The 13,324-nt window shown below is 48.8% G+C and overlaps 1 protein-coding gene across 3 annotated transcripts in view; it reads right to left on the reverse strand.

Moving 5' to 3' along the window:
- The window catches only part of LOC100122270 (Fanconi anemia group J protein homolog), a 53,100-nt gene that overhangs the window by 375 nt on the left and 39,401 nt on the right, over positions 1-13,324 (reverse strand). For all 3 annotated transcript variants that reach the window (XM_008205687.4, XM_008205689.4, XM_008205688.4), the window contains exons 4-15: positions 11,734-11,775; positions 3,052-3,084; positions 2,648-2,702; positions 2,480-2,578; positions 2,305-2,404; positions 2,015-2,242; positions 1,702-1,935; positions 1,260-1,637; positions 852-1,157; positions 413-748; positions 130-326; positions 1-52 (exon numbers count right to left, since the gene is read on the reverse strand). In XM_008205687.4, the coding sequence (XP_008203909.1) occupies positions 1-52; positions 130-326; positions 413-748; positions 852-1,157; positions 1,260-1,637; positions 1,702-1,935; positions 2,015-2,242; positions 2,305-2,404; positions 2,480-2,578; positions 2,648-2,702; positions 3,052-3,084; positions 11,734-11,775 (2,060 nt within the window). The remainder of the gene's footprint in view (positions 53-129; positions 327-412; positions 749-851; positions 1,158-1,259; positions 1,638-1,701; positions 1,936-2,014; positions 2,243-2,304; positions 2,405-2,479; positions 2,579-2,647; positions 2,703-3,051; positions 3,085-11,733; positions 11,776-13,324) is intronic.

A 13,324-nucleotide genomic window follows, 5' to 3' on the forward strand; every position in this document is an offset into this window, starting at 1 on the left:
CATTTCTCTAATCCATTTTGGTAAATAATTTATACTATCAGGCCACATCAATCTAAAAACATACGAAATAGTATCATTTTACCTTTAGATACTAGAGTTTACATGTTTCCGAATAAGGATTTTCCATACCTTTCATCCACAAGTAAAACTGCTCCCCAATCGTTCCTGTGTCTGATACATCTTCCAAGAGCTTGATTCAGAGCTCTGTAAGCTTGAACGGAATACCACTCACCGCCAGGTAGTAAACCCTTATTACGATGCATATCGTTATACTCTCGCTTCAGTTTGACCTGAGGGTCATTTTGTACTGCATATGGAATGCCAATCTAAATCAAAATGTATGCATGCTAAATTTATTTTCGCTTTCAAAGAGTATCATGAAACGATCAATAAAATAGAAAAAATATCTTACAGTAAGTACGGCCCTGGCCTCATTATCGCTGAAATCTATACCCTCGGCGACTTTACCTCGAAATACGGCGAACAGTAAGGCGCCGTTAATTCCGCAAGCTGCCTCACGGTCAGCAGTTTCACGTATAACATCGCGAAATTCGCGCATAATGTCCTCGAGGTCGTTGTTTGACCTTGGCTCCTGGACAATGTGTTTGCATTGCTGTAGTTCGTACCAGATGTCGGTCTCTTTCCAACGATCTATCTGCGACAGCATCATCGAATATGAAGAGAAGAAGCAAAGCACGCCATGAGGGACAGTCTGACAGACGTCTAAGACCAATCTGCCGAGATCATCCTGTGGGTTTGATTACGTGTTTAATTTTATTGAATGCACTACACTACAAGATAGGTCTATTCAAAACTTTCAAGAAAACTCCCTTGTCCCGAGATCAACTCACCTTGAAAGGCAGCATCTGCACGTTCTTATACGTGGCCCGAAGGGTGGTACCTTTGGGTCCTGAGGCTATGCCTCTGACGTAGACTTGATCCCTTGGGACCACGTGATTCGCATGGAGCTTGTGAACGAATTTGGTACCAAGCTCGCTCTCGAAGGTCGAGGTGGGCGACAGTGTGCCCGAGGCGAGGATCACGCAACGAGTCGCTCTGGCCATCTGGGAGAACACTATAGCCGAGTTCATGCACATGAACTTGATGGTACGCAGACGACGACCCCCCTGGCCCGAGGTCCACTTGTTTTCTTCCATCTGCGAGGGTGAAGATTTTACGTAAGTATAATTTCTTCCTAGCTTTTGATCTTTGGACAATGTATAACATGTTAATTTTATAGTATTACTTTTTCCCCTTACCTTGACTTTGGCGTCTTTGTGATACGACTGCGAAATGGTACAACGATAATCTTTGCTGTACTCGGCGTGCTGAATATTTTTAAGTGAACTGAGAAGCTCCTCGAGAAGCTTTTTCGTAACAAAAGTAATGGCTGGCTTTTTTTTGTTCTTTTTCTTCTTCATTTTTCCAAATTCATCATACTCGTATTCCTCCTCCTGATGACCCGCCATCTTTGACTCTTTTATATCTTCCTTCACCTCGTTATAATCCTTTACGGCTATCTTACACGCGACTTCAAATTCTGCGAATGCCGGGCCTCCCAATTTGTGCATTTTGAACAGTGTCCAAGTCTGCTCGCCGGTCCAACACGCGCTAGTCACGTCTTCGTATTGGTTAGTCTGAAAAAATGTATAAGTTTTGGAAACGTCATTGAGTGAACGCTATTCTGCAAGAAGAACTCACCGACTGCGGTAATTGCTGTTCTTGAATCATTTTCAGCATGGATGAGATATACTGCTCAAGTAATTTATACGACTCATTGTTGCGTACGAGAAGGTTGGCCACCAGTTTGCAATCTTCTATAGCTTCCCCTAAATTATCCTCGCGAAAATCGGCACTTCCCACGTCCCTGCAGATACTTTCTATGTTATGGGCCTCGTCGACGATGACTACGTCACCGTTCAAGTTTATTTTCATCTATTCCAATATGTCAAACATAAATTTGCGTTTTAATATTTTTAAGGAGATAAAATTTGTAAGGTTGAGAATTACGCACCGTTTCTCGAATGACCGGGTCGATGAGGTAATTGTAAGGGCAGAAAATAATGTCAGCCTCGGCCATCAGAGCTCTAGCGGCAAAGTACGGACATGCTTTTTCTTGTTTACCCAGATCCACGAGATCTTCGATGTCCCACGGCGTTTTAAGACCACAGGAGGACAACGCGCTATTACACGATATTGCTTGTTTATTATTCTCTTTGTAGTACTCGCAACCTCCCGTTTTCTAGAAATAAAGAAATTGTTCAAATATCACTGTTTACGTGCTTCATATTCGTTTCGACTCACTTTTGCAGGGTCGAGCAGATTATTGCAGAGTTGCGTTTTACTTATGCCTTTCACAGGACTCTGTATGCAAGTGTGCTCTCTGCTGCTCAATATCGTCATGCTGGAAAAGAAGAACAAATTAGATTCACGCCAACACTGGATTCAACCATTGGTATCGTTGGTGAGGAAGACTAACTTTTTGTGCGCATAAGCGGTTTTCCTGAATTCTCTTATGACCTGCTCGATTTGTTTGTGCGTCCGCGATCCATAGTAAATTTTCGGAATCTTTTTTTCGCTGTAAATGAAACACCCAATATTACAATGGTCCCGCTAAGTCACTGCTGATACTAAAATTGTAACTTACTTGGCTTCTTTCGTTTCGTCAAATTCTATCGCTTTCCAATCATCCACAGATTTTCCTGTAACATAAATCCAAGTTCCGTGTTTCCCGCTGTGTGCATACGTGTGTTAGTCACTGTGCAAACCAAAGTTCAAAGGTTAAAACGAAAAGTAAACACAAACAACGCACCGAATTAAAAGCAAAAAAAAATGCGTCACTTACTTATTGTATAGGTGTGAGTAAACCAAAATATTAAAGCGTGCAAAACACAAACGAGTAATTTCAGAGCACCAAGTTTAGTATAAATCGTAAGGGCACTCGGAAAACAAAAAAAAAGGGTTAAAAGAAAAAAATCGTAAAAAAGCAAAAAAAAAACCATGTCCTCGTCCATATAAAACTTAATCGATATTTGGCATGCATCCACTTACCAGGTTGGCACAGGCCGCTCGGGTCGTCGGGATCTGCAAAAAGCAAAGAAAAACCTATATTATACACACTGGAGAATAAAGAGAACGTCAAAAGTTTGAAGGCTGGGGAAGCAAATATCGCCCATACACATGTCCACGTCGCACACACACACATACAAAGATGAATCTCGCGCCAAGACAGGCCCTAAGCGACGTCAAAACATCGATCTTAACAATCGCGTCACGTCGCGCCCATTGTGCGCTGCGGCAGTTTGTGCTTATAGAGCCGAACAAAAAGAAAGGAAAAAGATGACGACGATGATGAAGGGCAGCGGGGAACGAGGCAAGAAAGAGGAAGCCGCGCGCGCTTCGTTCATTCATCTTGTTACATGCGCGATGCGAAAGAGAGAGGAGAGGAGAGAAAAGGAGCTGAAAGGAAGAGGGGCTAATCGCGCCCTGCGCGGTTTCGTTTACTGAATGAAGCCAGTTGAGGAAAGGACGAGTCTGCCGCCGCCGCCGCTGCTGTTACGTAAGGTACGTAAGTAGACGCGATGGTGTTTGAAACATTTTAGTTGATTTTCGCGAAGATGACGAGAGGTACTTGTAAGAATATTTCCTCGATACAACCGGGTCGCCTTGAGACGTTTAAAGCAACAAGGCCATTCTAGAGCGTCAATCTCGTCGAGCCTCTTCAATCCGAGAATCCATTCCGCCGATCCGCGTAATCCGCTTTTATTTAGAAGGAGAGACGATCCGCGAGTTAAAGGAAGGCCATTGTTGCGCACCTCGGGGAAGATTGTCGAGGCGGCACAATGTCGATTCGTAAATATACCTGCGCCCGATGACACCCGTCGATAAACGCGCGGTGCATAACGGGGTCGAGTTGACGACGAGCTTATAAGAAGGAGGAGAAAAGCGATCGTCCGGGCTGAGAGGTCTGATAAAACGGCGGGGAGCGCTCGATTGAGAGGGAGAGAGCCAGATTAAATGAGTCGTTCGAGGGGCGCATGCTATACGATCGAGTCTTTATTAGCGGAATTATACGCTACGGATTATCTGTATGACTGACGTGTACACTTTGTGCGCTTGGAGAACAGCGCTTTATGAGAGGCTAAGCCCCTGTCGGATTTTTCGCGAATTATAGCCTGCCGACGGACTATTTATTTTGATTGCTTCGGTCATCGGGAAGTAATGGCATTATTCGCTACGATGATTTATGATTTATTATTAACAACGACGAAAAATCGTGTAGACGATGAAAAATTAACTACCCGGAATATCTCCAAACTTTATTACGCATAGCCCTCTTCCAAATCGAAATCGCGCTAGCACAATGGAAGAGGCGATGTACGAGGGCAGTTTCATCCCCTCAACGTGTACCGAATTAAAAACGAAAATGAAAACGATCGAGCTAAAACCGTTTCTTTTCAACGAGCGGCCGCCGCGGGATTATCTCGTCCGCGCGCGTTTAGGGGAGTCAGCGGATTTGATCAGCGATCTCGCAAAGGGAGAAAGGCCGGCCCCCGAGCTCGAATTTCACGTTTACCTGAATAATTGAGTGAAGTTCGCAATAAATCGAAACTGCGCGATACATGGGGGATACATCAAGGGCGAAATAATGGAGCCGGGAGATGCAAGATCCGAAATTCACCCCTGTGTGGAATTTCATTACCTGCTTAAGACTGTCGTCCGCAATTTTAGAAATTCCGTTTACAAGCCCTATACTTCCCGAAAAAAATATCCTCTGAAAAACTGCGAATCCACCGCGTCCGTATACCACGTACATCATATAGCGAAGGCAAGAGAAAAATAAAGAACCGGAGCTGGCAGGATATTTCCCGATCGAAGGGGTTGGCGGTTCGGAGTCAAGGGCCAAGTACTTTTTTCTCTCCCCTGTACGTGCTTCAAACGCTCCTCACTTGCGAAGTCTGTGTACGCGCGGGCGTGCACACACACGTAAGGGGGCGGCGGAGAGGAGCGAGGAAACTCGATGGCTGCTGCAGCAACTCTCTGAAGGGATGACCGATCGAAGGGGCTCGAGCGATGAAAGCGTCACAGAGACGATGGTGGCCGGGGAAGTCAACGACGCGTTGTTGAATATTTCCGAGACTAGAATATTTTCTCGTCCGAAGGCCCAGAATCCGATTAATTATGCCGAATTAAAGAGGAGCGCGAAGAGCCGCTCATCCAAAATGTAACCCGAAATTTCATCTCAACCAAAACCCCTGTACTACAGTGTAGCTCTATATGTACGGAGCCGCAGCCGAATTTCCATATTCACATATTTACGTGCGGGTTCGGAAGGCGAGAGAGTGATAGGAGCGCAGACGAGGCGGACTCACGGATCATCGAGGATTTGCACGCATGAAGTGGCTCGCTCGGTCGGCGAGTTGGCTGCTGCAGGTTCGCGCGGGGCGACACAGTCACGTGTATACGTAAGAGCTCGAGTGAGAGAGAGAGAGAGAGAGAGAGAGAGAGAGAGAGAGAGAGAGAGAGAGAGAGAGAGAGAGAGAGAGAGAGAAGGACGCGAGCGGGGGGCTTAAGTTCGCGACATGAAATATGTATGGGCTCAAAGAGGTAGAGAGAGAGAGAGAGAGAGAGAGAGAGAGAGAGAGAGAGAGAGAGAGAGAGAGAGAGAGACAGAGAGAGAGACGGAGACAGCCGAGCCAGTGCATAAGCTCTCTCGAACACAAGAGGGAGTAGGAAGATGGACGCGCGCGCGCAACAAAGGAGTCGGGGAACAACGGCGACAGAGACAAACACACAAACACACATACACGCACATACAAATAGAAGAGACGCCAGAGACGAAGAGGGAGAGGAAAAGGGGTCGAGAGAAATAAATAGATAAATAAAGGAGCCAAGAGGCTGCTGCAGCGACAGACGGCAGAAGGAGAGTGCAATAAGAGGGTCTCGGGGTAGTTACACGGCTTCCATCTATCTCTTTTCTCTCTCTCCCTTTTTTCATCGATATACGAATGTGGGGCTTGATTGGGACACACACACACACATACACACAGGTCTAAGAAGGACACTCGTCACGTACACGTAGCTCGATAAGAGAGAGAGAGAGAGAGAGAGGCAGAGGGCACATAAAGTGCTGGAAGAAAAGGGAGCGAAAGAAGGCCTTGGCGCGAACAGCGGAACGGGGGGCCAATCAGAGCGCAAGCGGCACAGGGGATGGCGTTGCCTAGCAACCGAAAGGCGGCGGCGGACACACGCCGCGAGAGCCGACACCCGAGGGGAGAGTTTTCTCCCTCGAGCCGCTCGTCGTCGTCGTCGCCGCCACCGTCGACGTCTCATCCCACCCGGTCGAGCATCACCGGATACACATACAGTCCGAGATGAAAGTTATCGTCGCCGAGCTTCCCTTTGACGCAGCGGCGATTTTCACGAAAAAACTGTATGTAAAGGTGCTAAGTATTCGTGAATAATCGAAGCTGCAAATTGGAAAACCGTCGAGGGCAATTATCCGGCGTAGGCTGCCCCCGCGAAACAAAGGGATCCGATTACAGCTGGCAAAAATAACTCGAGTCTGCGGAATAAAATTCATCCGCGTGTGTATCATAAACAAGCCGAGGAGAGATCGAGCGAAATATTCAGCAAATCGTTTATTCCGCCGGAATACGAATACTCGCATTATTATCCCTCCGATCCTTAAATTTTAATTAATATTTCAATTCAATTTCCCGCGGCGGTACACACACCCACGGCATTGTTTAAACGCAAAATTGAGGCGAGATCGCGCAAGCGAATCAAAAGTCCCTTTCAAACAAAAATCATCGACGTTCCCGCAGCGGAACAATGACGCGCCCGTATATGTATATGCGTGTACGCAAAGAGAGAGTAAAAAAAAATTAAAAATAAAAACGCACACGCCGCGTGTTTTCCGTCGGGCCGCGCCGCGGGCGCTCGGCGAATTTTAAACATTCGCGCTCTCGCGAAACAAACTTGATAGTGCTATTTTTTGCACTTCGCGCCGGAGTAACGAGAGACTGCCTATATACGTGTGTGCAGAGCTATGGCAGCACAGAGAGAGAGAGAGAGAGAGAGAGAGAGAGAGAGAGAGAGAGAGAGAGAGAGAGAGAGAGAGAGAGAGAGAGAGAGAGAGAGAGAGAGAGAGAGAGAGAGAGAGAGAGAGAGAGAGAGGGTATCTCGGTGCGGCAGCTTTTTTTCGTCGAAATTCGCTCTCTCGTTCGATTGGACGCGCGCACGAGCGCGAGGTATACACTGCGTTTGATGTGTACATCATCGGCCCGTTGCGCTGAATTTTTCGACTAGGCTTTGGCTGGCTTTTTTTTCGCGTGTGGGCGCTCTATTTTTTCCCGCGCGGGGATCTTTCGCTGACGCTTGATCGTGTGATATCTGGCTGCGGACGTCGATCATTGTTTTCCATTAGGCTGACTTTCGGGTGGTATGACTGCTTCGTTTTTTCTATTTATAAAATGCAAGACTCAATTCGCAAAGAAAGACTCGTGCGTTGAATAAAATAAAAAGCCATCATTCCTCGAAACGCTGCGTACACGCGACCAACCGCAATTACAATCTCGCCAACAATCATCTCTTCCTGCAGCAGCAGCAGTTCAAACGAGATACGGCTACATACTGCGCTGCTGCTATATTGTCATCCACGCGAGCCCCGCATGTACGTCAATTCGGTCGCGCATAATGATCGATCAGCGCTTTTTCTTATGCTCCGCCGGAGCCCTCTATACGCGCGTGCGAGCCAACGTTAATTAAGAGCGAGCGAGAGAGAGACATAGCTGTGCGCTGCGCGTATATACATATCATCTCGTCCCGAGGTGCAATTATGTTTGCGCGCGCGGTGCACGTTTCCGTCCGTCCGTTCGCGTGCGGCTATATTTAACTAGTGCGCATCGCAGCTGCGGACGATTGTCGGCGGGCTCCATTTGCGGAATTGCGCGAGATGGCGCGCCAATTGATTCGTATTGCTCGAGCGAAGGCTATTTAGATGATGATGATGATGATACGCGCTCTGTGTTAACGAGGATGATTACAGCCTCGCGCGTGGCGCGTTCGCGATGAGGTATCTAATATTTTTTTTGTCCATTTAAAAAATTATTTCACACGCCAGCCAATAGTGTCTGCAGAGACAGCAGTCGCGTTTAATTGAAAAAAAATCCCTCCGGCCGACGCGCGGCGCCAAATTAATTTACAATTTTTCCGATCCCAGCGCAAAATGAAACACCTCCTCTCGCAGAAAAAAAACGAGGAAACAATACCCCCGACCTCTATTCTCTCGGCAACGATCCTAATTAACACTCTTCCATAAACAAGCTGCCACGGCAGCGCCAACAAAGGCTTCGAAAAAACCAGCAACAGAACCTCTCTCCCTCCAAAGCAAAAAAAAATTGCGAAAACTCGGTGCAGCAGCAGCGAAATATCGCGCGAAACTATTCGCGACGTGTGCGCGGTGTGTACGTATATGTGCGTTTCGCATTTCATTATTCGCGTGCCGCGTTGGCGCCAGTTCGCAAACATCAGGAAACACAGCCCGCGGCGTTCGGGACAATTATATACGCCGCCGCCGCCCCCGCCCGAATGAAAAGGAGGGAAAAAAGAACAAAGAGAGAGTATACTACTGCCGCCGCCGCTGCTCGTTTCGTGCGGCGCGGTGGGCAAACATTCGGCGGACGCGAATCGCTAATTGTGCCGCGTGACATTCCGCGCACTCTCTCTCTCTCTCTCTCTCTCTCTCTCTCTCTCTCTCTTTCTCTCTCTCTCTCTCTCTCTCTCTCTCTCTCTCTCCCGTAATGCTGACATTCGATATCTATACGCGTGTGCCGCTGTGCGGCCGGTCATTATACATGAGACTAGGTGCCGAGGGCGAATATGCAGAGTACGTTACGCGCGCGCATGGTAATTTGCAGTTCGATGATGAGTTGGATTTTCCTGGAATCCGTCAGCGATTCGCACTGCCGTTTTCTCGTCGACGAAACGGACTCGAATATTAAATCTGTTCTCGTTAATTCGACGCGGGGGAGAGAAAAGGAACAGGAGCGAGGCTAGCTCGAGGGTCAGAGATTGATTCGCAGCCGTCGAAAAGGAAATGTCGAGTGGCACGGGGGCGGCTGCGTCGGAAGAAGTCGAGTGGCAATTAATTAAGGCAACGCTGTAATCTCTCTCTCTCTCTCTCTCTCTCTCTCTCTCTCTCTCTCTCTCTCTCTCTCTCTCTCTCTCGCTGTATTTATCGGCGCGCATTGTCGGCGTCGGGTGCAATTTCCGAGGCGGAAGTAACGGCCGACCGACGACTCTTCTGCGAGGGTCGCGAGATTTTCGATGTCGAATTTTATTGTTGCTAGCCACTGAGAATCTTATATTTCTGTCAATCGAATCCAAGTAAAATCTACTGATACACGGAAAAACGCTAAAAGAATATCATCATCCCGCAAAAAATATACCTTTCCATTCACGCAACAGCAAAAAACACAAATTTTTCGCTTAAAAGCGCCAAAAGCTGCGTACACCTCATCCACATATTTACCGACCTCCCCCGCCCCCGCATCGCATAAATATACATCGCCGGCGTGCATATCAAAGCGCCGAGCGTCGACGCTCCGAATAATGACGGTAAAACGTCGCGCTAACGAAGTTTCGCGCTGCAGGACCATCCTCTTCCCCCTCTCGCATCAGTCTCCCCTCTGGCGAGAAGCGCCTCGAGGCTCTCGCGTCATCGACTGTAGGCGAGACTGCCGCGGCGCCGCCGTCGCGTTACAGCGACGTTAATTATCCGCGCCAAGGCTGTGCAGAGAGTTGCGCGTCGGGCTGGAGGGCGCCAAATACAGTTCCCCGCGCCTATACACAAATCCACGCGCTAGAGCGAGAGGGAGAGAGAGAAGGCTCTCGGAGAATGTTATTGACATGATGGTGTTGGGGCGGCCATCTTGGCGACTAGCTCCATCGTCCCCTTCGTACTGTGACACTCGCAGACTGCCGAGCGACAGAGACAGAGAGGCACCACCCCGCGCTCTCCCTCTGTACACTACTCTCCGCGCTAGCGTGCGCGCGTACACAGGCACCCTTTGAGCCAACCCAGGCTAGCTCCCGGGGGCTGCTAGTCGTCATGGCGACGCGCGCTTCTCTCTCGCTCGCTCGGCTGCAACCCCCTTCTCGCTCTGTCTCTCTCTCTCTCTGTCTCTCTCTCTTTCTCTCTCTCTCTCTCTTTCTCCTCTGCGACTCGCCCTCTTTGTCGCTGTCACCGCTACCGCTGCTGCAAGCCCCTGATAAGAGCCGACTCTTTTTTGCCGCCGATGCAGCTTTCTTTCTCTCCGCGTCGAAGGGAAGAACGGGCTCGAGGAGTGACGTGTCTCTCGTGCGCACGTACGCGGGTGTATACTACTTCCAGCGAGGCGCAGTATAGCGTCCGGAGTATACGCCGCTCACTGATGAGGATGTCGGGGGTGGGATACGCGAGCGCGTTAATGAGCTCTCGAGAAGTATATACGCGACGGAGTATGTTTCCCTCTCTTGGTTTCCTTTCTCCGCTTCCTTTCTTTCCCAAGCGGTGTATGGATCCGTTGTTGCTTCTTTCTCTATACGTTGCAGAGGGTCTCGAGTTGCCGCTGCCCGTTTTTATCGGGATATTTCTTCCGCGTATACATCCGAATCTGTATATACGTAGACTCGCAAAGCTCGCCCGCGGTTTCAAGATAGAGAGCTTTTTTCTCCCCCGATTTTCAAGTGCGCTGCTTTCGAACGATGCCGAGAGTTTTCATACGGAACGTGCATGTATACGGCTTTTTACTGCTTCATTAATCCGCGAGCAAGTCCCTCGCTAATGAGTCGAGATGTACGCGCGGAAAAAGAGTAGTTGAAACCCATACTCGTTCGAATAAATATAGGAAGTCAATGAAAAAAAAAGATACCCTAGAGCTTCCGTTGTAATCTCGTTTCACGCGTGTGGCGCCCAACCGACTGACGCTCGCGCGCGCGCGCGAGCGAGAAAAAAATAGCAGATGCCCGTATTCAGTCAGACATACCGCTCATAACCTTCCGCTGAAACTCTTCATGCTCAAATGCACCGCAATGCGTTGCGTAATATTTCGGCCCGATGGGAGCGCGCGTGTGCGTACATATTCACGGGGCGCACAATGGATTTAGGAGCCTGGAAACTTTGCTCGCTGAAATAATTTTCGGAGAACCGCGTCGAGGAGCTGTATTCAGGGATGATGGACTGGAGTGTTTTGGATATTTCACGCGAGATTTCGCACCTGGGGTTATTGTCGTGAAAAATCGGTTCTCTATAACAATTAAGAACCGAAAATTCGCCCACGCGAATAATAAAACTAGTAACTACTCCGTCATTCCGCTCACGGTTCACCTATCCCAACCGACACTAGGGCATTTCAGCGTCGCGTTTCAGTATTTGACGATAGCGACGCGAAATTTTGCACCTACACGCGGGGCGGAAAGCCACAGCGCGTCCGATGTGATATTGCGCTTTTAGCCGTGCGACGTGAAAATTAGCGCCAGCGCGCGGGCCTTTGACGTCGATGAGCGCGAGCTCGGAGGGGCGAGTGCCTGAAATGGGTTCGTTTGTTTTCCCGGCGGCAGCGCGCGGATGGATCGTAAATGATTTATTGCGCGGGGACAAGAACGGAGAGAAAGAGAGAGGGAGATCGTTAATTTACGTGATATGATGGAATAGCCGGCGACGGGAGAGCGACGGGGCTATTAACTTACCGTGATTCCTCAACTTTTTGGCCGCATCGAGCAGATGACTCTCTGAAACAGAAAAGAGAATTTTCGGTGACAATGCGTTCTATTTTTGCGATACGTATGCACAGAGCATGTGGTGTGCGCGTCATTCGATGTGGTTATACCTTTCTCATTGTTGCACAGTTTGACGGGCGCGTTGCTCGCCTGCAATGGCTGCATTTCGCGTTATTCATGAGTCGGGGTATTAATTACAGTGTTATTGCGTGTGCGTGCGCCGAGGGAGATGTTGATGGTCATTTCAAATGACGGCGCTTTGTGCGGAAAATATCGAAAATAATGAGGATGCGATGCGTATGCATGTGTATTTGCGAAAACTTCGTTACCGAGACGATAATGATTCTTGAATTTCTTTCTTTTGTTACAGTGATTTTAAAGAAAAATCTCGTAGTAAATAATACCGAAAAAGCAACGATGAATCAAAGCACCTATACTCGCACAGGTAAAGGCATCAACCCCTTCCTCTGCAGCCGCTAGTAGCCCAGCGATTTGAAAGGATCCGCGCCGTTAATAAGCATTATATTTAGAGAGCAGCATTACACGCGGCATTCGAGCCCGCCATGGATTATTACGGGGCCTGTCATGTGCTCTCGCGGCCTAATAACTGGTTTTAAAACCTCCCCACCACCGTCGTCAGCGCAGCATCTAACGCTCTTCTATCCTAGCTCAGCAGTACCCGTATACGACTCTCGCATTAAATACTAATCGCGAGCGCGGTATATACGCACTGCCAGCTCTCCTTCCTCCGCATACACACACGCGCATACACGTGCATATCCATAGGCCGAGCGGTCGAGATACAGACGCTCATAATAGCGAGTGCCGGAGTTAGAGGAGCAGAGCTTCATCAAAGGGAGCCGCGCTTCTCTAGTCGGGCCGAAAGTATATACCGATCGCTCGTATATACCTCTATACATGTGTACACGCGCGTATACGCATACAGGCGGATAGCTGTGTGCATAATTGCAGCCGCGCGCGCGCGCGCGGTCATAAGTGAGTGTTTGCGCACATGCGTGGGTGCAGTATATAGCAGCAGCAGCAACAACAAGCAGCCGGCCTTGCGCTGGGTGCATATTATGCCCGCAGCCGCGCGCGATTATATGATAAAGTTTGTATCACTTGTCGTCGATTGAAAGGACCCTGTGTGTGTGTACTACCGGTTCGGTTCTGCGTGAAAGCGCTCTCACGAGTGCACGTGGACACGCCCGCGAAATCAACATCAAGTAGCCGAGCGAAGGGGAGAGCCTTGTGTGCGAGTATATATACGGTATATTCGTGGGTGCGCTAATCGGCCGGCGGCGATCTAGAAATATTTTTGTGCCTGTATGCAGACGCGGTACTAGAGCGATCGTGTCTTGAGGGCCGAGTATTATCTGCGAGCATCGAGATAAGGCGAATGCTTATTGTCGCTTCGGCTAGATTTTGCCTCGAGTGCGCGCAGGTTGGATGGATGCCTGTGTTCTCGAGACTTGGCGCTGGTTTTTGAGGGTCTTTGAAGTAGTTTTTTTTTCGATGTATTGAAATTACGATTGGGCGCAGTATTGTAGATTATGCGCGC

This window comes from Nasonia vitripennis, chromosome 3 (assembly GCF_009193385.2).
Source record: "Nasonia vitripennis strain AsymCx chromosome 3, Nvit_psr_1.1, whole genome shotgun sequence".
Classification (NCBI taxonomy): Eukaryota; Metazoa; Arthropoda; class Insecta; order Hymenoptera; family Pteromalidae; genus Nasonia; species Nasonia vitripennis.